At 61.2% G+C, this 27,444-nt stretch overlaps 1 protein-coding gene across 4 annotated transcripts in view; it reads left to right on the top strand.

Annotated features, from left to right (window-relative positions):
* The first annotated feature begins 5,167 nt into the window (after positions 1-5,167).
* Positions 5,168-27,444, top strand: part of PSD4 (pleckstrin and Sec7 domain containing 4) — a 37,192-nt gene continuing 14,915 nt past the window's right edge. The window contains exons 1-5 of one of the 4 annotated variants that reach the window (XM_074940192.1): positions 5,168-5,508; positions 9,143-9,413; positions 17,794-18,959; positions 23,406-23,484; positions 24,639-25,092. In XM_074940192.1, coding sequence (XP_074796293.1) covers positions 17,952-18,959; positions 23,406-23,484; positions 24,639-25,092 — 1,541 coding nt within the window. In that variant the 5' untranslated portion in view covers positions 5,168-5,508; positions 9,143-9,413; positions 17,794-17,951. Of the gene's footprint in view, positions 5,509-9,142; positions 9,414-12,252; positions 12,320-13,557; positions 13,705-17,793; positions 18,960-23,405; positions 23,485-24,638; positions 25,093-27,444 lie in introns of those variants that run through there. The other 3 variants (XM_074940193.1, XM_074940195.1, XM_074940194.1) reach the window with 3 other exon arrangements.

Genomic DNA, 27,444 nt, shown 5'->3' with positions numbered 1-27,444 from the left:
AAAATCTACCTTTTGTAGTTAATAAATGTATTTTGTTTATTATTAAACCCAGTTTATGTCATTTCTAACTGGGGAGGGCAAGAAATCATGCACATCTCTCTTAGAATCATAGAATATCAGGGTTGGAAGGGACCTCAGGAGGTCATCTAGTCCAACCCCCTGCTCAAAGCAGGACCAATCCCCAATTAAATCATCCCAGCCAGGGCTTTGTCAAGCCTGACCTTAAAAACTTCTAGGGAAGGAGATTCCACCACCTCCCTAGGTAACGCATTCCAGTGTTTCACCACCCTCCTAGTGAAAAAGTTTTTCCTAATATCCAACCTAAACCTCCCCCACTGCAACTTGAGACCATTACTCCTTGTCCTGTCCTCTTTTACCACTGAGAATAGTCTAGAACCATCCTCTCTGGAACCACCTCTCAGGTAGTTGAAAGCAGCTATCAAATCCCCCCTCATTCTTCTCTTCTGCAGACTAAACAATCCCAGTTCCCTCAGCCTCTCCTCATAAGTCATGTGTTCCAGACCCCTAATCATTTTTGTTGCCCTTCGCTGGACTCTCTCCAATTTATCCACATCCTTCTTGTAGTGTGGGGCCCAAAACTGGACACAGTACTTCAGATGAGGCCTCATCAATGTCGAATAGAGGGGAACGATCACGTCCCTCGATCTGCTCACTATGCCCCTACTTATACATCCCAAAATGCCATTGGCCTTCTTGGCAACAAGGGCACACTGCTGACTCATATCCAGCTTCTCGTCCACTGTAACCCCTAGGTCCCTTTCCGCAGAACTGCTGCCGAGCCATTCGGTCCCTAGTCTGTAGCTGTGCATTGGGTTCTTCCATCCTAAGTGCAGGACCCTGCACTTATCCTTATTGAACCTCATCAGGTTTCTTTTGGCCCAATCCTCCAATTTGTCTAGGGCCCTCTGTATCCTATCCCTGCCCTCCAGCGTATCTACCACTCCTCCCAGTTTAGTATCATCCGCAAATTTGCTGAGAGTGCAATCCACACCATCCTCCAGATCATTTATGAAGATATTGAACAAAACCGGCCCCAGGACCGACCCCTGGGGCACTCCACTTGGTACCGGTTGCCAACTAGACATGGAGCCATTGATCACTACCCGCTGAGCCCGACAATCTAGCCAACTTTCTACCCACCTTATAGTCCATTCATCCAGCCCATACTTCTTTAACTTGCTGACAAGAATACTGTGGGAGACCATGTCAAAAGCTTTGCTAAAGTCAAGAAACAATACATTCTATGATCCGTGCTGAGTTCTCTGGTCACCAACTGCCTCTCCAACACACAGCGTCAGCCTGGGGGGAGCTCTCCACTGCCTGGACCCCCACTCCCTGTTTCACCCCCAAACCCTGGCACTCCCCCAGCTCCCCACCCCCTTGCTGCACCATCCCCTGGGTCGCATGCACCTGAACAGGAGCCTACTACCAACCCCCCAGCATCCTCTAACACCACTTCCCCTGCCCATGCTCTCCACCCTTAAGCGAGCGTCCGGGGTACCCAGGCATTGGGCAGGCCCTCGGGAGGGAATTTTATCCTGTAGCACTGAGGGTGAGACACCTGGTCTTTCAGGGGTCCGGCTGGCTGGGGTGCCCAGCTGTGGGCATGGTGCAAGCCTGCAGGGACTCTGGGGTTCACACCCCCGGAGTGTTGGAATCTGGGCACTGGATGAAAATGAATCCACTAAGCAAATTGTGAGGCTCATGTGGGACCTAACTGTGAGCCTGCAAGGGGGCTGGGGACAGGGCTGGCTATTTAAACCCAGACCATAATTGGAGCCTAATTAGGCTCCCAACCTAAGACAGCTTCCCTTATTATTAGCATCTCTCCTGTGGTGAATGATTCTGGGTCATTCCCAGCTCCTCAGCTGGGGTAACCGGGCCCAGAGCTGCAGGAGGCCCCCCAGCTGGAGGCCCAGCAACCGTCCCCACCACCCAGGTGTACAGGGGATGGAGCACCAGATCCAAGAGGTGTTTCGGTGCCTAACTCCCTTGGGGAGGATGCAGAGGGGTGACTGGGCCAAATCAGTGTGATGGTGCAACCCCATGCACTGGCTCTGTCTCCATCTGCAGAGGGCAGACAGGGCAAACCTGGGGGTGCTGAGATCTGCTTCAGGCACTGCAAAGGCTAGGAGGTATTTGCCTGACACCTCTGAGCTCCCCGCCAGTCCAGCTGCCCCCTGCGCCCCTCCATCTGCCGCTGATCCGGCTGCCCCCCCCACCTCCCCTGCCCATCCAGTTGCTCCCTGTGCTCCCCCCCAGCCTCCCCACAGCTGATCTGGCTGCCCCCACCTCAACCTCCCCTGCCAGTCCAGCTTCCCCCTGTGCCTCCAGATGCCCCCTGTGCCCCCAGATGACCCTGCGCTCCCCCTGGCTGATCCGGCTGCCCCCCTGCACCCTCCCAGACAGTCCACCTGCCCCCCATACCCACCTGGCCAGACCAGCTGCCGCCTGCACCCCCCCCCCCAGCTGCCCCCTAGCTGATCCGGCTGCCCCCCCGCACCGCCCCTGCCAGTCCAGCTGCCCCCCGTACCCACCTGGCCAGACCATATGCCCCCTGCACTCCCTCTGGCTGATCCAGCTGCCCCCTGACTCCCCACCCCCAGTCAGCCCAGCTGCCTCCCTGTGCCCCCTGCCCGGACCAGCTGAAACCCCTGCGTGCCCCTGCCATCCATCTGCCTCCCTCCCCCACCCCATTCCATGGCTGGTCCAGCTGACATCCCTCTGTCCTGCTGCCCCCATGCCCCTGCCAGCATGCCAGGTGCTTACTTGTGCTGCCATCTACAGGCCAGTGCCCAGCACAGCACCCTGCCACCCAGGCCCCAGGGCTGCAGCTGTCCTGACTCAGAGCTTGGGGGCAGAGCCTGGAGGGTTGCTCTTCGCTGGCCTGGGTACTGCAGCTCCTGGGGCTCAGCCCTGCCCAGGAGACGGGGCCCCACAGCCACAGGACGAACACAGACCTAGAGACCCCAGGTCACTGCAGGCAGCAGGGGCCAGAGCCAGGGGCCAGGCTGATGCAGCTGCTGTCTGCAATGGGAGCCGGGGCCAGTGGAGCGCAGGGACCTGTCCCTGGCTGTGAATAAGGAGCAGAGGGCTCTGCACACACTAGGCATGAGAGCACGGCCTTGCTGGGGGGACATGCGATCCTGGGGTTGAGCAGGGGACAGCAAAGGGGACAGAGTCAGGGCGGCAGGGGCCCCTGTAGGGAGCTGCAGCTAGGAGAGAGGCTGGATGTGTGCGGCAGTGCAGGAGAATTGCCCAGCCTCAGGGCCATAGCTTCACTGACCAGAGAGGCAACAAGGGGATCGGATAGAGCCAATCAGGGATGGGAAGAGGCAGGGGGATCGGGTAGAGCCCGTCGGGGATGGGAAGAGGCAGGGGGATCAGATAGAGCCTGTCGGGGTTGGGAAGAGGCAGCAGGGATCAGGTAGAACCCACTGGGAATGGGACGAGGCAGGGGGATCAGGTAGAGCCCATTGGGGATGGGACGAGGCAGGGGGATCAGGTAGAACCCATTGGGGATGGGACAAGGCAGGGGGATCGGGTAGAGCCAATCAGGGATGGGAAGAGGCAGGGGGATCGGGTAGAGCCCGTCGGGGATGGGAAGAGGCAGCAGGGATCAGGTAGAACCCATTGGGGATGGGACGAGGCAGGGGGATCGGGTAGAGCCAATCGGGGATGGCAAGGCAGCAGGCAGAGGCACCCTAGAAGGCCACCAGGCTGTGTTTTTATGTGTCCTGTCCAGGGGCTCCCCTCACCGCTGCTCCCTGGCCACGGGGCCCCTGGAGCTGCCCCTGCCCCCGAGCCTCGGCCAGGGTTCCCGGCAGGACGGTACTGCCAGGTGCAGAGATGGGGCTGGCCCAGGTGTGGCTTGCTGCCTTGGCCAGCCCAGGCCCATCTTGTGAAAGGTATCTGGGCACATGGAGGTTAAGGGGAGTTGGGCACCCAACTAGTTTTAAGGCTCTGGACCCAATGGCTCCACGCATGTGCTCTGACCTGGCTGAGGACAGGGGAAGGCAGCACCAGCTGGGGAGTCACCTATGTGCAGCCCAGCCCCGTCTGCTCTCCTGGGTCAGGCCTGGAGACCAGCCCTCCATCTGTCCCAACTGGCGAAAACAAGGCACAGGCCCTGCTGAGCCAGGCCCAGGCGCCAGCGGAGCCTTGGGAGGGTGATGGCCTCACTCCTGATTTACACCAGTGTCACTGGCTGCAGGGTGGGGCAGGCCGCCTGCCCCTCACCCTGCACCTTGCTGCTGGTGCCTGCACCAGGGCAAAGTGGGTGCACGGAGCTGCCCCTTCTAGGCTGGCAGCATGTAACCCTGGCAGGGCAGCTGTGTCAGCGACAACACCAGGCGCTGGGAGCTGGGAGAATAGGGTCCTCAGTGGAGTGGCAGGGGAGGATCGGGCCCACAGTGCAGGTGCAGGGGAGGATCAGGCCCACAGAACCAGGGCAGGGGAGGATTGGGACCAGAAAGCCAGGGCCGAGGAGAATTGGGACCACGGAGCCAGGACAGGGGAGGATCAGGCCTGTGGTGCTGAGGCAGGGGAGGATCAGGCCCACAGTGCCAGGGTCATAGAATCATAGACTATCAGGGTTGGAAGGGACCTCAGGAGGTCATCTAGTCCAACCCCCTGCTCAAAGCAGGACCAACCCCCAATTTTTGCCCCAGATCCCTAAATGGCCCCCTCAAGGATTGAACTCACAACCCTGGGTTTAGCAGGTCAATTCTCAAACCACTGAGCTATCCCACCCCCCCCCCCGGGAGGATCGGGCCCACCGAGCCAGGGCAGGGAGGATCGGGCCCAAGGTGCTGGGTCAAGGGAGGATCAGGCCCACAGAGCCATGCAGAGGAGGATCGGGCCCACAGAGCCGAAGGATCGGGCCCAGCGCATTCCCAGGCCTAGACACGCCCATCCCCAGCCCGGCTCAGCTCCTGACAGCCTCTGGCTGAGCTGGGCCGCCAGCCCCGTTCATGGGGGTCAGGGAGAGCCAAGTTGGGGGCCAGCCGCAGCAGCTCCTTCCCCTGTGCTGTGGGGAGGGGCAGGGGTCTGGGGCTGGGACGCGGATCTCCCAGTCTCCAGCACCCCTCCTGCCCCTGCTCCTCCCCAGGCTGGAGCGCAGCTCTCCGGCCCCGGGGGCCAAAGGTCAGTCACTCTGCACACAGGGGCCGGGGCTCCAGAGTGGGCACCGAGCCGCAGCGGCTGTCTGGGCTTGCTGCTGTCAAACCTGTCCGGCAGCCCTGTGCTGGCTCCTCCTCGTCCCAGAGCCGGGCTCAGGCTCTTCCGCTCCGCCGGCCCGCGTTTCTGGAGCCGGCGGCAGGTCCCGTCGCGCTCCCCACACACCTGCGCCCCACAACCCTGGGCCTGGGGGAGAGCAGCCCTGAGGCCCCCGGCCTTGGAGACGGAGCCATGAGCCTGCCGGGCCGGGGGAGGCAGAACCAAGCGGCCCGGGCCTGAGCACCTGCACCGAGCCCTGCCACGAGATGGGTAAGGAGAGAGCTGCCTTGCCCGCAGCATGGAGGGGACGGGCTGGTTGGCAGGGGTGAAAGGGATTGTGGGACAACCTCCCAGCATGCGCTGAGGTCCCTGACTCCAGTCTAGCCCCCCCACCCTCCGCCAACACCTAGGTCCTCGGAGGAAGGGTTTAGGGGGCTTTCCACAGCACCAGGCCCTGCTAGCACTCATGCCCTGACATGGCCGGGGTGGGGGGGGAATGCAGGTGGGCCCCCTGTGTGCTGGGAGGAGCTGTCCTGGGGGTGGTTGGGGGGTTGGAGAGGGAGGTCCTTGTTGGCTCCCCACTCTGCTCTAAGGCCCGGACCCCGGGGCTCAGAGCTGGGAAAGACCCATTTGGTGCATCCTCTCTTTCGAGCCCGGCCGGCACGTGAGGCCCCCAGGCGGGGTCGCGGACAGGCTAGAGGGAGTGAGGGGCTCGCCCAGCGCCCATCATCGGGGTATCTGGCAACCGCTGAGAATTTAAATCTAGATAGAGCATGAAATCCCTGCCCCCTCCCCACCTGCATGGGGCTGTGCGCTGGGTGGGTGCAGGATGCGTCTGTGGGGGTGCATGTCCTGCCCACGCGGGTCAGTGTGACGGGGTCTCTAGGTGAGCGTGGTTGGGGCTGCCCAGGGTCTGTCATGCCCATGCCAGACCCATGTCCATGGGGCAAGCCTGGCCCAGGCTGTGACAAGCCTGTTCCGACTGCAGCCCAGGCCCCTGGCATCCATGGGGCAAGAGCGTTAATAGTGTGATCAGAACAACAGGGTGACACCTCCGCCCGCTGGCCCCGGGGCTGAGACGCGCCGCCCACACCTGGAGGGGGGTCCTGACGGAGGCTGGGAGGAGCTGGCAGGGCCAGGAAGCACTTCCCCTTGCGTTTGGCCGCGCATGGACCACAGGGGCCCGGACGCTCACAGGCGCCACAGGGAACCTGCTCTTGGTGGTAGGCTTGGGGAAGCCCCCACCAAAGTCAAGCTTTGTCCTGCCAGGCGCTGCCCAGCCCCCGCCCGAGATCAGGGCCCGGTCGTGCCGGGCGCTGCCCAGACCCCGCCCGAGATCAGGGCCCGGTCGTGCCGGGCGCTGCCCAGCCCCCGCCCGAGATCAGGGCCCCGTTGTGCCGGGCGCTGCCCAGCCCCCGGTCGAGATCAGGGCCCGGTCGTGCCGGGCGCTGCCCAGACCCCGCCCGAGATCAGGGCCCCGTCGTGCCGGGCGCTGCCCAGCCCCTGCCCGAGATCAGGGCCCGGTCGTGCCAGGCACTGTCCAGACTCCGCCCGAGTTCAGAGCCGTGTCGTGCCGGGCACTGCCCAGACATACCATGTGACAGCTCCTGCCCAAGGATCTCCCAGTCTATACAGACCAAGCATTGTTACAAACAGGCACAGAGAGGGGATGGGACCGGCCTGTGCTCACATGGGGTCGGTAGCAGAGCCAGGAACCCTGATGTCCCAAGCACTAAGCTGGCGCCAGTCATTAGGCCATGCTCCCTTCCTGTGGCAGCGTGGGGCCCTGTTGGTCTGGTGTTGCAAGATCCAGCCCTGCCTCAGAGTAGGGAGTGAAAGTCTGGGCTGGAGACACACGGAGCCTGTCTCAGGAGGGGCTGGGGTGAGCTAGGGACAAGTGCCCGTGTTGAGTGCTGGCACCGTGCCTGGCATTAGACTGGCCGAGGCAGCTGCAGCCCCAGCTGGGGCGTTCACCATCCATGGGTCGGAGCCTGGACCAATGCAAAACTCCCACGGATGCCAGTTAGGGTCATGGCAGAGTGAGGGGCTGGGGGACCTGGCCTGGAGCCCTGGTCCCTGCCCACGGTGCTGGCACGGCAGGCCGGGCACGCAGCTGTCTTGTGGCACAGAGGGCTGGGTGAGGGTGGTTCTGTGGGTCTCTTTATTTGTGCTGGGACTTGCTAATGCCTGGCCTGTCTGGGTCTGCAGCCGCCGAGCCTGGCCACACAGCGTCCCTGGGTGTGTTAGTGTTGGCATGGATCCTCGCTGCCACCCACACCAGCCTAGTAGCTGGCTGGGGAGGCAAAGGCCGGCTGGCTTCATCCAGCCAGGTGCCCCCTGGCCCTGCTCACAGTCAGGATCTAGGCACATGTGTGTGTGGGGGCTTGGGGGGAATCTCACCCCCTCTGGGGCACCAGCAGTATCATAGAATCATAGAATATCAGGGTTGGAAGGGACCTCAGGAGGCCATCTAGTCCAACCCCCTGCTCAAAGCAGGACCAATCCCCAATTTTTGCCCCAGAGTCCCTAGGCCCCTTCAAGGATTGAACTCACAACCCTGGGTTTAGCAGGCCAATGCTCAAACCACTGAGCTATCCCTCCCCCCCCAAGTAGCCTCATGCCAGTGCAGGGCCAGAGTAGCCAGCAGAGTCTGTCTCTAGGAGTCGGTGATGTGGCATGTGGGGTTTCCTCGGTGGCAGCTGCGTGGCAGGGGATCGGTCCCGAGGCCTCTCCCTGCACGCAGCCTTGGCGTCACTGGGGGTCCATAGCTCCTTGGTGCCGTCTGCAGGGGGCTGCAGCCAGAGACGCCGAGGAACCAGGCATGCTGGGTGGCGGGAGGGGATCCAGGCAGGGAGAGATCCCCGAACCTGAACCCGTCAAACCCCAAATGGCACCAGAATAAACCAGTGCAGAGAGAGCATGTTAGCAGGGCCTGCAGCCCTTGGGCACAGGCCGCCCTCAGGAGCCAGGCTGTGTGGCCCAGTGGTTAGCACTCACACTGGGAGGCTGGTGGGGCGGGTGCTTGCCCTACTTGGAGTGGAGGGAAAGGGTTGGCTGGGCTCTGCCGTAGCTGGAACTCGGAAGCGGGGGCGGGGCTGGAGGGAAAATTGGGATGGCTGTGACCAAGGGGCATCATCTGCGGGAGCATGTTTCTGTGAGCTTCCCCTGCCTCCCCAGGATTACTCCTTCTCTCAGCCCCACAACCCATGAAGACAGCTCTCCCCTCCCCCCACCCAGCCCCATGGAGTAGCAACCAAAGGAGTTGCCCAAGGTCATGCAGAAGCTCAGTGGCAGACCCAGGAACTGAATGCCTAGTCCAGGACCAGCCTTCTGCCACAGGACAGCTAGCCGGCTTTCGCAGGGCGGAGAGATGGGTGCGCGGCTGGTGGGGACCCAGGCGAGCTGCTCTGGGGCCAGAGAAGAGCAGTCAGGGCGGTTCCCGTCTGTGTCAGGATGATGGCACAGATGTGTCGGAATAGGGGAATAGCGCAGGTGGGTGGGATCCAGGCACAGCTCAGCGTGTGTGTCCATGTCTGTGCGTGTGTGTCCGTGTGTGCCCGGCTCAGCGTGTGTGTCCATGTCTGTACATGTGTGTCTGTGTGTGCCCGGGTCAGAGTGTGCGTGTCCATGTCTGTGCGTGTGTGTCCGTGAGTGCCCGGCTCAGCGTGTGTGTGTCCATGTCTGTACGTGTGTGTCCGTGTGTGCCTGGCTCAGCGTGTGCGTGTCCATGTCTGTGCGTGTGTGTCCGTGTGTGCCTGGCTCAGCGTGTGCGTGTCCATGTCTGTGCGTGTGTGTCCGTGTGTGCCCAGGTCAGCGTGTGCGTGTCCATGTCTGTGCGTGTTCAGGGGGCAGCAAATCAGAGACCTGCCTCCTTAGGCAATTTCCCCTCTTCTCCACTCTGCAGCCGTGCTACCAGCAGCTCAGCCAGCCTCCTGTCCCTGCTGGCGCGTGGCGGTAGCCGTGGCATCGTGGCAGTGTTGGGAGCAGGCAGGGCTGTTCCCCAGGGCCTTGCTGTGTGCCCAGAGATTGCAGCCCCTGGGGAACGCTGCACCTGCCTGCGCGTTTCCTGCCCCTGCAGGAGGAGCCGGCTCGCGCTGTGCAGCAAACAGGAAGCCGCTGGCTGCCCCATGGCACCGGAAGCAGGTGAAGGCCGGGCGGCTGCAGGGCTGTGCTGGGTGAGTTGTTGTGACACTTCCCAAGCTGTTCTCTCGGGGGCCCGGGTGGGATTGAACCAGCACGTTCGCTTCCCCTCCCCCATGCCTGCCGCTGGCAGCGGCCTAGGGCTGGGGTTGGCGGGACCCATGGCCGAGCTCTGGCGCGGAGGCCTTCGGGGGGTAGGCCCCGTCTGCACGCCCTGCGTGCTGTGGCCTTGGGAGGGCTAGTGCGAGCGGCCCAGCCAAGAGAATCTCTCCACCCCAGCCACGGGCCAGGGCTGGCTCAGCAGGTGTGAGCCAGGCAGGGTGGTGCCTGCTCATGGCCTGGCCTGCTGCTAGCCACAGGCAGGGGAGCCCCTCTCTGTAGCGCTCTTGGGCTGGGGTTCTAATCCCAGCCCCCTAAGGTGTGTGTGTTGTTCTGTGTCTTCTCCCCATTCAGCTCTTTGTACTGCTCCCATGCCCGGCGGCAGGGGCTCTTTGTCTCCTTCCAGTGGCTGGCAAAAGGATAAGGATCTACTATAAGCGCTAGCTAGTGGAGCCAGTCCTTTGGCTCCAGTGGGAGAGACTCAGGCTTTTAGTGAAGGTGGTCCCAGGTTCGTTCTCCCGCTGCTGGCCCAGGTGGGGTTGGTCACGCAGCCTCCAGGGGCCCAGCGCTGTGTGCTGTCAGTGGGCTGGTGGCCCAGGCTGGCTGGCCATGGAAGTGCAAGTGGGGCGGCCTGGCCTGCTCCATGGCAGGGAGAGGTGGTGACAGCCTGGTACCGATGGAGGGAAGCGAGCTGGGTGGGCTGAAAAAGCCCTGTGGGGGTGGGAATGGCGCTTGCTCTGTAAAGCATCCCAGGCGGGCTATGGCCTAGAATCTGGCCTCTCAGGCTTGGGCTGGTGACCCCAAGTGGGGTCATGGCCACAGGCCAGGGGATCACAGCCACCCCACTCCCCCAACATCATTGAACGGTGCCAGGGATGGGAGTGGACGCCCCGGGCAGGGCAGCCTGTCTGTTTTAGCACCGAGGGGAGGGAAGTTGTGGACACACGACCAAGCGGCTGGGCCTGGAGGGAAAATGTTGGGGGCTAGTGTGGGCCAGGCTGCCCCCGAGGCTGGTCCCGAGGCTTCCTCTGGCTTCCCTCTGAGTTTCTCTCCCTGGACCCAGCGGCGTCTCCATCGCCATCCCTGGGGAGGCCTGTGAGTGGGAGCAGTTTGAGCGCTGCTTGTGACTGCGTCGGGCAGGGCAGTGCCAGGAACCCCGCTGGGTGCAGGCCTGTACCCCAATGAGAGTGTGTTACAGCACGCTGGAGGGGGGGCAAAGAAGCGAAGCAGGAGGGATAGGGGCAAAGCACAAGTGCTTGTGTGGTGAGACCTGGCTGCATCCCCAGGGCACAGCACAGCGGCAGGGAACTGTCATCAGTCCCTCTGTCGGGAGACACTGTGCCCTCACCCTTCCCGTGGGGGGCCTCTGCCCACAGGAGCTGTCAGCTCTGCCAGGGATCAGTCCCCCAGGAGATTTAAGCCTGGAAATCAGCACGTCCACAGTGGAGACCCTCACCCCCACACTCATCCCTCCGAAGCACTAGGGCTGGGGGTGCCCCTGGGTGCTCAGGAGGGTGGCACAGTGCCGCTGCTCCTCTCCTTCCTGCGGGGGCAGGTGGGGGCTGCCCATGCTGCCCCCCCCCCATGGGAGGGTTTGGGGTTTGAGCCCAGGTGGCGGGTGGCTGGGCAACACCCTTGTGGATGGACACCGACAGACCGCGGGTTGGCATCGGTCACAAATGTGTCATGGGATCCCAGTGCGATGCTGTGGCCAAAGGGCTGATGGGGGGTATAAAGGGGCATCTCGAGTAGGAGCAGAGAGGTGATTTGCCCTCTGGATTTGGCACGGCTGCAGTCCTGGTGCCTGGGAGGGGTCAGAGAAGAGCCATGGGAAGGATGAAAAGGTTGGAAAATCTGCCTTGTAGTGATAGGCTCTGAGGGCCAGTCTGCACAGCAAAGGGAAACCAGCAGACTCGGGCTCACGGGGCTGTTTCATCGCTGTGTACACTTCGGGGTCGGGCTTGTGCCCAAGCTCTGGGACCCTCCCATCTTGCAGGTCCTAGAGCCTGGATGTCTACACAGCAATGAACCAGACCCACAGCCCGAGCCCCATGAGCCTGAGCCGGCTGGTACAAGCCAGCCATGGGTGTCTAGGTGCTGTGTAGGCAGACCCGAAGAGCTCAATCTCTTTAGCCTAGCACAGAGATGGAGAAGCAGTATCTACAGGTGGGGAACAGAAAGTTGTTGTTTAAAATCAAATTTACACAAGTTAAGAGGAAAGGTACTGTACATCTGGTGTCGGGCTTGGGTTACGGGGAATTGCAAATATCGGTTGCAAGGTTCACGAGGTACATACATATCACATAACCAGCACAGATCCAAATTGAGGTGTTGGAGTTTTTAAAGCATCAGTGGATAAATGGGCTCGGTACGCCACCCATGGAATGTATTAAGAGTCCAAGTCAGTACCAGTGTAGAGAATAAGTACATGGGTGGGGTGCGTCCCTCCCTTCATCAGGGAAGGAAGTGGGTTATTTCCCTGGTTGGTGTTCTCGGTTACTCCACCGGGTACTGTCTAATAAAGGGCTGTTCAGTCTAGCAGGCCACCATCCAAAGGCTGGAAGTCAAAGCTAGACAAATTCCGACTGGGAACCAGGCGTAAATGTTTAACAGGGAGGGGAATTACCATGGGAGCAATTTCCCAAGGGTCAGAGCAGAGTCTCCGTCACTGACCATTTCAAACCAGGCTGGGATGTTTTCTTGCGGATCTGCTCGAGCTCAAACAGGGATGAAGTCCAGGCCGTGGGAGGGGTGGTGTGAGGGGCTCAGGCTAGATTCGGCCCTGAGAATTGATGCTGGCAGCTGGTACGGCTCTGGGCTTCACGCATCACCAGCAATCGAGGTTTGAGGCCTGGGGGGCAGGGCTGTCAGCGGGCACCTTCCCCAGGTGACCCGGGCACGGACAGGGAGCGGCATTGCCTAGGACTCGGCTGCTGCTCGGTGCCAGGGCAGCTCGTGAGCGAGCGGCTGAGTCCCGCGATCGGTCCCCACCCGGGGTGGCACCACGGGCCACGCTTGGGGAGCCCAGCCAGGCGCACGTGTCCATCCCATCCCGGGCGTGCAGGGGACCGGCCGGCTTCCCCCTCCTGGGAGCCGATCTCGCGGTAAAAATAGCGCCCTCGCAAGGCCCGGCGGCGGCCTGGGCGGACTTCGGGCCCGGCGCGGGGCGGGCTTTGCTGCTGCTCTTTCATTACCAGGAGGTGTCCCCCTCCGAGCCAGGTGGGGCGCGGGATTGCAGGGGAGACCCTGCCTGGGGGCGCCCGGAGAGACCGTAACCAGCTCGCCGCAGGGAGCAGCCGCGGTGCACTGGCGGTTCCGGGGGCTGGAGCCGTTTTCCCGCAGGCCCCGGGCTGAATGCAGCCGGGCTTAGCGTGGCCAGTGGCCCCCCTCCCCGGGGCGCTCTGTGAGCGGCCCAGGTGCCGAACGCCCGGCGCGTGGCGCTCAGCTGGGCAGGGACCCGCGCCCGGTGTCCGCACAGCGCCTGGCCGCGGCGGGCGCCCCGCTCCGCCCCGCCCCATTCTGCCGCGGCGGAGCCCGAAATCCGCTCGCCTGCCCGGTGCTTGGGAGCAGTGACGCCAGCGCGCGGGGCGGGGGCGGGAGGAATTAGCCCCGCCGCAAACCGTGCCTGGATTTCTTTTTCATGGTGCAATTTTTTGGAGGGGGGGGGGAATCTTCTGAGCGCTGGGGGGGGTCTGAGCCATGAGGCTTGGCCAAACAGCAGGCCCCGCTCCCACCCTGGGACACGCCCCTGGGGCGGGGGCCAGTGCCAGCGCTGGGAGAGGGGCCCCCCCGCATCGGCACCTCTCAGCGCCCCGCTGCTGCGGGGCTGCAACCAAACGCGCCGGAAGCTGCCGAGAGCAGTGTGTCAGCGAGTGGGGGAGGGAGGTGGAGCAGAACTCCCCAGCCCCGTGCCCCCCCGGCCCTGCCCCAGGGCTGTGGGGGAAGGGGGGGTCGTGCCCCCCCATCTGTGCAGCTGTTTGCATGCCCTTAGCTTAGCCAGCAGTGGGAGGCCAGGAGGGCCTGGGCCAGGCTGCGGGGGGGGCGCTCCCCCCGTTTCTAAACCCCGTGGGCAGGAAGTGTGCAGGCAAGTGACAGCAGCAGAGCGAATGCGGGGGGGCGGGAGGAGAGAGGCCCAGCCGCCCGGGCCAGCAAGGATGGCCGGGCGTCCCCAGGCTCCCCCCCTCGGGCAGGGGCTGGCCCGCTCCCCGGCGCAGAGAGAAGCCCCTGGTAGGTGCCTCTGGCGGGGGCTGCTGGGCCGGGAGCCAGGGCAGTGGGCTGGGGAAGGCGCCGGGCCGCTTCGCTTGGAGGGGAAAGTCCTGGCAGGAGCGTGGGGGGAGCTTGGAGCGAGTTGTGGGGACCCCAGAAGGGGGTGGGGGGGCGGGATCCAGGGCGGCACACACACCCCGGCGCTGCTTGCCCCCCCCGGAGCTTAGGGCTGTGACACGACTCAGGACGGACGGGAGGAGGCTGACGGAGCCGTGCCCCTGTCTATGAATGGGGCGTCTGTTCTCCGCTGGCCCTGCCCGGCCGGGCGTGGGGCTGGACAAGACTCACACAGGGGCAAAGAGATGGACAGACAGACAGCCCAGCCCCCGACGTACCCAGACCCACGGCTGGCTGGGGCTGTCACAGTCCAGCTGGCAGTGAGCTGCCCAGCCTGGGGAACCAGCCGCATGCTAGCTCAGCTAACAAAGCGGGGGGTGGCTTGGGTTAGCCACTCGAGGTCCAGCCCGCCTGCCCCCCTGGATCTGTGCTCGGGTGGCTAGCCCCTGCCATCACCCCTGCCGCAAGGGCCATGCTGCCCGAGCTGGAGCGGGGCTCTTTCCCCGGGCTGCTCCCAACGCCTGTGCAGACACACAGACACAGCCATGCAAACCGAGATCCAGACACACAGACCCCTCTGCAGGCAGACACACAGACAGACACAAAGACACTTACACACACACCCCTTCCTCAGACAGACACACACACAGACAGACACTCCCCTCCACAGACAGACAGACACACACAGGCACCTCTGCAGACAGACAGACAGATGCACACAGACACCTCCTCAGACAGACACACACGCACACAGACACCGCCCTCTGCAGACAGACAGAGACAGACACCTCTGCAGACAGACAGACGCACACAGACACCCATGGACACCTCCGCAGACAGACATGGACACACACAGCAAGGCTGGGCACTCATGACACCCATGGACATTAGCAAGAGCCAGCGCCCTGGAAATCGGGCTCAGGGGCACGTGGACGACAGTCCCCAGAAGCAGACAGACAGACAGATACAGAGAGGGGAAGCCAGACATTTTTGGTCTGGCTGCTCGGGGGGGGGGGGGGGGGTTGGTTCGCTCCCTCCAGTGACAGTGAACTGTGGCTTTCCACCCAGCCTCACCCCTTCACACTCAATGCCCGCATTGTGCTGATGGGGAACCTGAGGCACAGAGAGTGACAAGGACTGCACTGAGGTGACAAAGGGAGTCAGTGATAGAGCCAGGAAAGTAACCCAGGAATCCTGACTCCCCAATCAGTGCTCTAGTTATTGGACCACGCTGCCTCTTATCAAACCATCGAGCCCATACTGACCACTTCTGGGAGATCGGTTTACCTATCTATCTATCCATCCCCATCCACCCCCTCTATCTATCCCCATACACCCTCAGCCTTGCCGAATCCATGACGTTCCCCTTCCAGAGCCGGGGTGGGGGGCAGTGGCCCCAAGTGAGGTGCCAGCATCCAGAGGTGACTCTCTCCCTGTGCTGCTCTGTCTCATTAGCTGTGCAGCTAGGCCTGCCCAACCCACGCTAGTTTCACAAATGCTGCGATTCTGATGTGCTCCCGTGACTCCAGGAGCTGGGGCTTTATGGGGCAGGGAGCCTGCAGGAGAACGGGCTCTTTGCCAGCACCCAGCCTTTTTGCAGGAATGTATCAGGTTTGATTAAACTTTGGTCGTGCCGCTTCTCAGACCCAGGATGGAATTTCTGGTCAGGTCACAGCAGTGAGCGAGCCCCAGAAGAGCCAGTAACCCAGTGCTCGTGGCACTCACCAGGCAGGTCAGAGACACAGGGTGAGTGCCTTAAGCCCGGGGCTGTAGAATCTCTCTCTTTGGTGAATATTTGTTATGGCACCGCAGTGATGGACAGATTCTGTAGCCTGGTGCTTAGGATGCTCAGGTGGGAGATGCGGGTTCAGCTGTCCGTTCCCCGTGAGCAGGGGTTTGAACCCAGCTTTCCCACCCCGCAGGGGAGGGCCCCCTAACCATGCTAGTTTTCTGGGAAAGGTCTCATGTTCATCCAGAACGGGAGAAATATATGCAATCTGGACATTTTTCATGGGACTGGAAAAACCATTCCCCCCGCCCCCCGGCTCTAGAGACACCCTGAAAATCACAAGCCTGGCTTGAGCATTGGCAGCACTGCAACCTTGGCTAGGGGCTCCAAGCGCTCTCTCTTTGTACAGCACCCGGCACACCGGGGCCATGTTCCACGAGGGGGCTCTGGGCGCTACCCTAATACAGATGACGAGTACACAAGTGCTAATAACAGAATTTCTTTGGGGTAGTGATTTTTAATGAGCAACATATAGATTAGCAAGCCTGATCATTCAGTTATGGGGATCTTTTCTATGCGACTGTGTCAGTCCTATATGTCTCTGGTTAGTCGCGTAAGCTGTGACTTCACATGCATCAAGCAGACACCGGAAATACTGTGGCTGAGTGTAACACTCTTCTGCCTCGGGCTTTGCAATTGTGGTCACTCTCCCAGCATTGGAGTGTGTGCGTGCGTGCCCCTCTGTGGTCTAGTCTCTAGCTAGCTCTCAGTGTTACGGGGCGAGCAGAAGTGGAGCCCACAGATGCTAGGTCAGAGGTATCTGTCTGTCTGCAGGTTGTCACGTACGGCCAGCTTCAGAGGTGGGAGAACTCTGTGGACTTCAGGGACTCAGGCCTGCAGGTGCGATGCAGGGGCCAAAAGGGCAAATGTGATCCCGGGATGTGTAGAGGAATCTTGGGTAGGAGCAGAGCACTTATTTTCCCTCTGTATTTCGCCCTCATGTGACTGCTGCTGGGATCCTGTGTCCAGTTCTGGTGTCCCCAATTCAGGAAGGATGTTGATAAATTGGAGAGGGGTCAGAGAAGAGCCATGAGAATGATTAAAGGATTAGAAAACCTGCCTGAGAGGGAGAGACCCAAGGAGCTCCATCCATTTAGCTTAACAAAGAAAGTTAAGGGGACTTGATCACTGTCTATCAGGGAACAAATATTTAATACTGGGCTCTTCAGTCTAGCAGAGGAAGATGTAACATGATGCAAGGGTTGGAAGTTGAAGCTAGACAAATACAGACTGGAAATAAGGTGTAAATTTTTAATGGTAAGAGTAATTAACCATGGGAACACTTTACCCAGGGTCATGGTGGATTCTCCATCACTGACAATTTTTAAACCAAGATTGGCGGGACTCAAGTCCTGTTAAGTAGCATCTAGGCTTTGTGCAGTCCTGCACCAGGGTGATCTCCATCCTTAGCCCAGATGCCAGGCATTTCCCCTCCAAGTTACTGCACATTTGTATGTAGCTTCTACACTCTTAGGGGCGGTCCTTTCTCCCTGTGTGGTACAGCACCAAGCACACTGTGGGTGCCAGAAGCATGACAGATAACACTCCTCGTCTGAGCACTTCAACGCAGGCCGTTGTCATTATCCCCATTTTACAGGTGGGGAAACTGAGGCACAGAGCAGGGCCATGGTCACCCAGAGAGTCAGTTGCAGAGCTGGGATTAGAACTCAAGTCTTCCAAGCGTGTGCCCCACTCACTAGCCTACACTCTGAGTGCCGCCAATTCCTAGCTCTTTTCCTCATTGGATTCCAAAGAGCTCAGTATCAATGTCCAGAGGGGGAAACTGAGGCGTGAGGTGGGGCTGTGACCTATCCAAGGTCACCCAGGCCAGTGGCTCAGCTAGGATTTGAACCACTTCCTTTAAAAATGAATTTCCCACGCAGCCCTTGACATCAGCAGACACTGCTAACCAAACAGAAAAAACCCCTCTGTTCTGCCCCTGTTTGTCTGCTGTGCCCCCACGTGTCTGGGCTCCTGGTGTGATAAATAAATCGTCACCACCGTTTGTACGGTACAAACCCTGTGACCTCCAGATGGATTTCCCTACTTTCGGTATTGCTGGTAATTCCTGATCCAGGTTGCAGCGTCTCTCGCCCCCAGTGGCTTGCGTTGTCCTTTCCTGGGGTTGTCTAACGTGCCCATTTCCAGCCCATTTCGTTGAACGTTAACTTGTGGTTTTGTTTGCTTGCCCTCCTCTGCTCCAGGGTAGACCCGAGTGCCATGGGGAGCCTCTCTAGAGAGCCGGCTGCTCACCGCTTAGCAAACAAGATGGGAGAAGAGCCCACCTTGGCTTAACTGAACCTTTCAAAGCAAAGGCAGGCGTATCGGGAACCCCAGTGCGTGGTTCCTGGTGGATGGTGACATGGATGCGGCCGGCCCTTCCAGCCACACGGAGCCCGTGGACCTCCTGGCTCCTTATGCCGCAGAAGCTCCAAACTGTAGGCCTGGAGAAAGCCTCTTTAGGATTCAAGACGCAATTGTGTTCTCTGATAATTATACAGACCCGGGCAGTGCCTTATACGCCCAGTGCCCTGAGGTCCCGGAGGGCCACAGTGCTGGCAGCTGCTCCTTGGAAGTCATTGCCGGGGACTGCGAGACATCTCTGGAAGAATTTGCTGGCCTTGGGGGTGGAGGGACGCCGGGCGCCGTGGGCAATGCACTTGGTTCGGAGATCCCCGCTGTGGAATCTCCGCCCCCTCCAGCAGAGAACCTGAATGCCCAGGACGAGGAGAAGAATGACGCTGCCCAAGCACTGTTCTGGGCTGGGATCCTCCAAGCTCAGCTGTGTGTGCTGGACCTGCAAGGGGAGCTGGAGAAGCAAGAAGAGCCTGTCGCTGAGCTAAGCAGCTGGTCCCGGGGCCCCGAGGATGCACAGAGCTGCGCCCCAACTGCACAGGGCTTGCCCATCTCCTGGGAGCCGCTGGACGAAAGAGCCACCGGGGCCAGTGACAGCGATGATGGGCAAGAGGGCGGCCCGGGGAGGCAGGAGGAGGAGAGCTTGTCATCCGAGGAGGAGGAGGGGGAGGAGGAGGAAGAACAGTGCCTCTTCTACAACAACCCACTCTTCCAGGAGAGCCCGTGCCCCACAGGGCCCAGCCCCTCTGACGGCCCTGCCTTGTGGAGCACTGCCGAGGGGTATCACGCTGGTTCCAGCGATGAGACCCACAGGGCTCCCCAGGACGAGCCGGTGTCGGGCAGCCAGCAGGAGGAAGTGCTCTGGTGCCCATTGGCCGAGGCGGATGAACCGGGAGCTGAGGATGAAGTGCCGTGCGATGTCCCCGCCTACACGATGCACTGCAGCACCTGGGCCCCCTTGGTGATCACGGAACGGGACATCGACGGGTCCCGCTCGATGGCCGAGGACCTGGAGGTAAGCAGCGAGCAGCCCATTCGCCTTTTGTCAACTTCCTTCTGGAGGCCAGCCTTGGGGGGACCGTCTCTGGTGGCCAGGCTGGAGGGAGGGGCTTAGCGGAAGGATGGCCCATGTCTCCCCCTTTACCCCGCCCGCTCAGGCCAAACTGAGTGATCTCAGTTTGGAGATAGCCCCCTTGGCCTGCCCGGCCACTCCCGGCACTGCGGAGCTGTGAGATGGGGGGCACGAAGGGGCACTGGCTGTGCCCGCCTGGGTCCGTACTGAGCTGCAGTATTGACCCCCACCAGCCCATCCCATCCGACCTGCTGCATAGCCCTGGCCGGGGAACGTTGCCAGAGGGAATTATTCTTCCCTGCTCTGCATAAGCCTCGCAAACCAGGCTGCCGGGGTCTGGTGGGAGGTGAATTACCTCCAGCGGTGGGAAAAGCCCTCCCCTTGGCGTAGGCAGCATGCTGCAGTCGCATCTTGGGTGTAGACAGCTTCAGTAATTTGGAGGCGTGGCCCGTGGGAACTACATGTCCCAAGATGCAGTGCTCCAGGGCACCCTGGACAGGGGCCAGCGCAGTCAAAGCATGTTCTGGGACCAGCTCCAGGGCCTGGCCCCTGGGATAGGAGCAGCCACTTTGCACATGGATTCGCTCGTGCATCTTCCACGATTGTGTTCACAGACCAGACCATGGCATTGCCCTCACACTCGTGCTCATGAGGGGTGTGAACGGCAGCATCCATGCAGACACTGCGGTGCTGCTGTGGGGTGTGGATGCCTTGGGGGCTGCATCCCCTCTCGCTTGCACTGGTGTCACTCCCTTGCTTTCTGTGGAGTGACTCCTGATTGACATTGGTGGAAGAGAGAGGACAGGCTCTGGGGAATGGGGATATACACCGGGTGTAAAACTACACTGTGGGTCCAAACTCCCTCGGGTGCACACAGGCATGCAAGGGAGGCAGGCTGGAGTAATGTCCCCGCTGAGAAGGTGGAAAGCAGCGTGGCCTAGCGGACAGAGTACTACACTGGGACTTGGGAGCCCCAGCTCTGCTGCTGCATAACTTTTATGGCCCCTCGCTGTGCCTCAGTTCCCCACTTGTGAAGTGAAGCTGATGCCGCTGACCTCCTTGGAGATCAACTGCTGGGAGGTGCTGGATGAGAGCTCGGTATGAGTAACGTGGAGGGCAGACCACTTCAGCCCACACCCCCTTACCTCCCCTCCTGTCAGTGGCTTTCTTTGCCACATTACAGGGGCATTCTGTGGCCATGTACAGGTAAATGGTGAATAGAGAAGGTGCCAGCAGGGGGTGCTCCAGAGCAGGCACCTTCCTGCTGGGTTCTGCAGGACCAATCAAACGGGCTGCCGTGCTGCTGCCACCCAGCTCCTCCCTGGGGCCGGGGGCCTGGGCTCTGCTCGGCCACATGCGGGGCGGGCGGTAGGGTGAAGGCTGCTGTCACCCCCCCCCCCCCTTCTCTTCTGCAGACTAGACAAGCCCAGGTCCCTCCGCCTCTCCTCGCCAGCCATGTGCCCCAGCCCCTGATCATTTCCATTGCCCTCCGCTGGACTCTCTCCAATTTGTCCACGTCCCTTCTGTAGCAGGGGGCCCAAAGCTGGACGCCGCACTCCAGATGAGGCCTCGCCAGGGCCAAATAGAGGGGAACGATCCCGTCCCTCGATCTGCTGGCAATGCCCCCACGAATGCAGCCCAATGTGCCGGTGGCCTTCTTGGCAGCAAGGGCCCACTGCTGACTCATATCCAGCTTCTTGGTCACTGTAACCCCCAGGTTCTGGGGCCATGCAGGGACCTGCCCAGCCCCTGGGGTCGGTTAGAGAAACCTCCAGGCTGCTCCAACTCATGATCTGTTTTTCATAGCATCCAATGAGCCCTCGGGGTAGAGAACAGCCTCAGTGCAGTGTGCCCCCCCTCCGATCTGCCCCCCTAGGGATCCTGGGGGCTCAAGAACAGATACAGTGCAGGTGCCTCAGCCATATCCCCAATCCACCCCCATGAGCCCTGGGAGCAGAGAATAGCCACAGTGCAGGCCACACTGACCATGCCCCCATCCACCCCCTATAGGCCCTAGGGGGCAGAGAACAGCCACAGTGCAATGCCCCCCAGTCACACCCCTGATCCGCCCCTTATGGGCCCTGGGGGGCAGAGAACAGCTACAGCACAGGGTGCTCTGGCCATGCCCCCGACCCACCCCCTATGGGCCCTGGGGGGCAGGGAATAGCCACAGCGCAGGGTGCCCCAGCCATGACCCTGATCCACCCCCTATGGCCCTAGGGGCAGGGCTCCACACCAGCTGGGGAGGCCCCTACAGAGGCGGGAGCCCGAGGGGGCCATTTACACCCACCCTAAGGCCTGTTTAGTGTGTCAAACCAGTGCGAGGGGAAACCGGGCCAGGGAATGGGGTTTGGGCCAGCCCCTCAGCACCGGCACCGTGGGGCAGCCCCTGACGCGCGGCTTGCCTGGGCTGAATTCTGACCTCAGCTCCATGGAGGGCCCAGATCGCTGTGCCTGTCGGGCTGTGTGCTCGGCCCTCCCCGAAGGCCGGGGTGCCCTGCCCCTCCGCAAGCCCTCTGGCCAGGGCTCTAAGTTTAAAGGTGGCCTGGCGTGGCTGGAGCCTGGCTCCAACAGGGCACTGCTCAGCATGTACCTTCCTGTGGATTGCTTGCAGCCGGTGGCTTGGCGTCTGGCCAGTCTCCAGCATGGGGCTGGGGATGAGGCAGCCGGCCTCGTGCGTCAGGCTTTGCCGTGGGGGTGGGGTGTCAGCCATCCTGCCGGGGCAGGGGGGTGTCGGGGGGCAGGGTGACACATTTCTGGAATATTTCCCAGGAGCAGCACCAGGAGGAGCTTGGGGTAGCTCCAGTGTTGGCTTTCCTGCTATTGCAGTGACCGGGGGAGGGGGATGACCAGGTTGGGGTGCTGAGGCTGGAGTGATGGGGTCGCTTGGTTCAGGGGCCTGGTTCTCAACCAAGAGGAGCAGCGGGCACTGAGCGCCTCTGGATGATGCTGCCCAGCGTCTGTCAGTCTACAGGGATGCTGCTGGGTAAAACCCGAGGGTGTCAAAACCAGACACATCCCCCGAGCTGCTACTGACCCAGGATTGCTAGCTGGGGGAGGAGTTCCTCAGAGCTGATTCTCACCACTCCCACCAGGACTGGTCATGTTTGTATTACCATTACCCTTCGGGGCCCCAGTCACAGACCAGCACCCCTCTATGCTAGGCGCTGTACTTTTCTATTGCTATTAGAGGTATTATGGTAGTGCTTAGGCGCCCCAGTCACAGACCAGGCCCCCATTGTATGTTCCATTTTCCCCTATGTGCCAGGCTCCCTGGATGAACTACATCTCCCATGATTCATCATGGTTTCACCTCTGACTGAACCACATGCTGTCTCATGGGAATCATATGAGTGCAGGTGCATGCTGGGCGATGTAGTCCAGCCAGGGAGCCCCGCCCATCCAGCACAATTGAACAAGAGGTACGAGAACTATAACTCCCATGAGGCACCGTGGCTCCATAGACAGATGTGGTTGAATGTTGAACCTACCCGAAATGTTTCAGCATTTCCAAATTGACATTTTTCTGACCTTTTCATTCTGCAAAAAACATCAGCATTTTCGCCTTCCGTCCCAATTCAGGAGCAAAACCGATGTCGAAATACCAGGATACTGCAATTTCTGCTCAGCTCCCATCCAGCCCTGTGGGTCAGCTGGGGTCAGGTCAGCCTGTCGCCAAAGAGTACAGAGCAGAAACAGAGATGGGCAAGGACTGGGCTGTTGCTTTAGAGAGGAGAAGAAGGAGGGAGATGGCAGAGGGCTGTAAAATAGAGTGAGAGAGAGATGGGGAGAACAGCAGGACCTGCCCTATTGCGTAATGCCCCTGCCAGGAGACAGGTGTTAAATGGTGTTAAAGGCAGCGAATGAAAAACACACACCGTGCCTAGTTAACCTGTGGAATTCCCTGCCACAAGAGATCACAAACAAAAGAGGCTCAGCAGCAAATCAGGCTTGGTTACCTTCAGTCATGTTATAAACCCTCCTGCATCAGGGCGTGAGCCAGCCACTCATTAGCAGGGCCTGGCAGAAACTTCCCCTCCGGGTCAGTGATTTCAGAGTCGGTTATTGTGGAAGTTTCGCTGGTGCCAGCCATGGTCGGGGCCAGGAGCGTGGGCTGGAAGGCCCAGTGCACGTCGTTCCCGGGGAGGAGGGTTAAGTAGGCGTGGGGATGGGATGGATCCCCCCACAGTGTTTTCCAATGGAGCTTGGGCGTCTCTTTCTAAAATCTTTGTGCCCTGGGCTAGATTGTCCACCTGCGTTGTGCAGGAGGCCAAGCTGGATCAGAGAAGCCCCACCCGGCCTTACCAGCCAACTCCCTGGCCCCTGCTCTGTTCCCGGCAGTTCTTGGGCTCCTGCAGATCTTCTAATGTGTCTTTCCTTGTTCTCCAGGTGCCGGCCCCCCCCCCCGACCAGCTGGCAGATGGAGCCATCTGCCACCCCCCGGTTCTCCTGTGCAGTGTGGAGTCAGGTGAGTCCTGGGACCATTCGGGGACGAGCCAGCTGACTCACGGGTGAAACCCAGCTGTTCTGCGATGGCTCCTACCTGGCCTACAGGGGGTGGGGGGCTGGCTGTGAGACCGAATGTGGGGGGCAGACTGTACCCCACCTGCTGCTGGTTCCTGTGCCTCTCTGCAGCAGCTGGTGCAGCCCCTGTCCCAGACGACACTAGGCTGGGTGGGCCATGGGTCTGAGCCAGTCGGGCCAGGCCTGTGTGCCGTGCTTAAAGCGGGGGGTCTGTCATATTCTACGGAAAAGAAAGGGAAGGGACGGGACGGGACATCACATCTGCCTGCCTGCCTGCCTGCCTACTTCCCCTCTGTCCTGCCCCCACCTCATCTGTTCTGCCCCCCCACCTTGGGGGAGGTGCTGCAGGGCTCTTTAGCTGCCCCCTGCCCTTATGTGAGAATGGTGTCAGCTCCTGGGGCGGGGGGGGAAGAGCTTTGCCAGATTTCTATTGGCTGCTCTTGCGGAGGAGTCAGTACTGAGGGGAAAGCAGCCAATCCGAGGGTCCCCGGGCAGGGCTGGCATGGGCTCAGCTGGCTGGAGATGCAGGGATGTAGCTGCGGGGTCTGTGGCTCCATGAGCCCAGCCCCTGGCTGCTCCCTGCCCTGACAGCTCCATGGCTGGGGTGGGGCTAGCGGAGAGACGGGGGCTGGATCCCTGCAGCCTGATCTGACCCCTCTGGCCTAGCCACTGCTCCCCGGCTGGACCCATACCCTCCTGCATGGTGCCACACCCGCTTGGGATTTGGCCCTGTATCGCAGGCGGGAGGCTGGCTGGGGCCAGGGCAGCTGGGGGTCTGGCCCCATATCTCAGGCAGGAGGATGGCTGGGGTCACGGCAGCTGGGGGTCTGGCCCCGTATTGCAGGCGAGAGGCTGGCTGGGGCCACACCCACTACGGATCTGGCCCGTATCGCAAGCAGGAGGCTGGCTGGGGCCACACCAGCTGGGGGTCTGGCCCATTTCGCAGGCGGGAGACTGGCTGTGGCTACGCCAGTGGGGGGGTCTGTCCCCGTATCGCAGGTAGGAGGCTGGCTGGGGCCACGGCAGGAGGGGTCTGGCCACAGTAGTGGGGGTGCAGGGGCTGTGCTGGGACCATTGGTAACTGGACTCTTCCCGCAGGTCTCAGTGGTGCTCTGGACCCACCTGAGGGCGGCTTGCTGTTTTCAGCTTCCGGCACCTCTGTGATATCGGCCCTGCTGCACGAGGAAGACTGGGACCACCCCAGCCCCTGCAAGCTCCGGCCCCCGAGTCCCCCTGCGGGCGGAGGCAGCTGGAGCCCCCAGGTCTCCCAGCAGCACACCGTGGAACCTGCTCAGTGCCAGGAGGTGGATTTGGGGCTGCCAGCCCCTGGCTGTGGCAGCCCGGCTCCCCCCTGCCTGGTGGCGAAGGCATCCCAGAGCACTTCCTGCCCGCGAGGGGAAGTCACTGAGGCTGAGTCTCCGGCTGAGACGCTTGACGCAGCGGAGGGGAAGCCGGGCGGCGCGGCACAGGGGCAGGAGATGGAGGAACTATCCCCCGCACCTGGAGATGAGCCTGTGCTGGAGGAGGAGGGCAGGCCGGAGCCCACCTCGGGGTAAGCCAGCTCGCGAGTCCGGCCACGGGGAACCAGGCGGGAGGTTGTGGGGCTCTGGCAGCCACGACATCCTCCGGCTGTGGTTAGGCGCCGGGGCTGAGCTGAGCTTTGCACTGTGAGGGCTGAGATGAGAGCTGGCAGCCATTTGGTGAGCGCTCCAAGAGGTAGAGATAGCTGAGAGCTAATGGAACTTGCTACCCATCCGTCCATCCATCTGTCTATCCAGCCATCCCCAGACCCCGCCCCCCTTGATCTAGCTATCACATGGGGGAGGGATAGCTCAGTGGTTTGAGCATTGGCCTGCTAAACCCAGGGTTGTGAGTTCAATCCTTGAGAAGGCTATTTAGAGATCTGGGGCAAAAATGGGATTGGTCCTGCTTTGAGCAGGGGGTTGGACTAGATGACCTCCTGAGGTCCCTTCCAACCCTGATATTCTATGATTCTATGTTACTAGCTATCCAATGCATCTGTCTTTCTCTAATGAGGTGCCCATCCCCGGGGCCTCTGGGCTCCAGCCCTGCTGCCTCTCACTATGACCAGCTCTCTGCTTTCTCCCACCTTCTGCTGCCCTTTCTCTCTCCCTGGCTCTGTCTCACCCTCACATCTGACCAGCCTGATGCAACCTCCAGGCTGGCTGCTGGTCCCTGCTGGGCTGGGCTGTGGGCGGGTGCAGGCTGTCCTGGCCAAGCCCTTCCAGGGCAGTGAATCTGAGCTGTGGGCTCCCAGGAGACATTGACCCTGTAGGCTTTGCCAGACGATGCCTCACTGACTCCAGCCTCAAGCATTGACTTCGTAGGGTGCTGCAGGGCACCCAGCCAGCCCCCACGCTCCAGCCACAGCATCGCTGTCTGTAGCGCAAATCCCCTCAGCTGGGGGGCTGTCAGCCACCAGCCAGACTGGTACGGACAGGTCACTCACTGGGCTGGCATCATGCTCAGCACCTTGCCCCGGCACCAGTGAGGTTATTGTTCTTATTTACTAGGTGTATTATGGTAGCACCTAGGCACCTCAGTCAAGGGCCAGGCCCCCATAGAGCAAGGACTGTATCTGATTTATTAGGTGTATGTTGGTAGTGCCTAGCAGCCCCACACATGTGATTTATTAGGTGTATTACGGTAGTGCCCAGGTGTCTAAGCCCCAGGCCACGCCCCCATGGTGCTAAGCACTGTAGGTGACTTATTAGGTCTATTACGGCAGTGCCCAGGCCAGGTCCCCCGTGGCACCTGGCACTGTACATTATTAGGTGTATTAGGTAGTGCCTAGCAGCCCTGGTCTCAGGCCAGGCCCCCATGGCGCCAGGCGCTGAACAGACCCAGAGCAGAGACGGTCCCCGCCCTGAGAGCTGACAGGCCCTGCGCAATGGTGCACAGGACCCATCCAGAGTGCTGTGCAGAGTTCTGGGAATGCCAGGAGGGGAGCCGGTCCCATGGCCCCCCTGGGCTGGATGGTGTTTGGGGAGCCCGGCCCTCCAGGCCAGGCCGAGGGGCAAGTAGAGCTGTGAAGCGGGGCAGCACCCAGCCCTTTCCCAGCAGTGCTGCTGCCCCCTGCCTGTGGGGCCATGCTCCTCCCCAGAGCCCGGTGTATTGCCCAGTGCATTGCCCAGCCCTGCGGCCCCAGGCTGTTAGCCCTTTGGAGCTGGTGCACCTTGGAAGTGGGGCGTAGAGAGCATGGTGCGGAGGGTTGCCATGCTCCCACCCCAGGGCTGGGCTGCCTCTTCTCCCTCACCAGCCTGTCTCTGGCCATCACCCCACACGCAGCCCCCAGCCACGCTGCTGATCTAGCTGCTGACAACCCCCCACACTCAACCCCTCCCCTGCTCCCAGCCATTTGCCCGCCTCTTCACCCCACGTTCCCTCAAGAGGGTCCAGCCCCCGCCCCACAGCTGGCCCCCATGCAGTGTCCTGGGGCCTTCCGGCCCAAGAACCCAGCTGCGGGCCATGTGGGTTTAGCCCAGGCTGTGGGGGATGCCCATGCATCCTGGCAAAGTGGGTAGCCCGCATCTCCTCCGTTCGATGCCAAGAGCTCCCACCGGGTCCAGCAGGGCACAGAGCGCCCCCAGCAGCCCTACGCATGCGCTGCAAGGGTTAACGTCCAAACCAGTCAGCCAGATCCCTGAGTCAGCGCAGCAGGCCAGTGACCCAAGCAGCTTTGCTTTCTCTTTCTCTCTGGGATATCCACCCCAGCCGGTGCCAGCCCCCTGTTGGCTGCTGCTCTAATCCCTGGTTATGCCCCAGGGTGTAACCGCATGGTGCTGGTTCAGAAGGGCGCAGGGGGAGGGGCTTTGCTGCTGTTAGGATTATTCTCCCAGGCAGGACTTTGTCCCGTGCCCCCAGTCACACCCTTCCTCTCCCC

This window comes from Natator depressus, chromosome 26, assembly GCF_965152275.1.
Source record: "Natator depressus isolate rNatDep1 chromosome 26, rNatDep2.hap1, whole genome shotgun sequence".
Lineage (NCBI taxonomy): Eukaryota > Metazoa > Chordata > Testudines > Cheloniidae > Natator > Natator depressus.
Note: the sequence above shows the minus strand (reverse complement) of the source record. Positions and strands in the feature narration are given on the sequence as shown.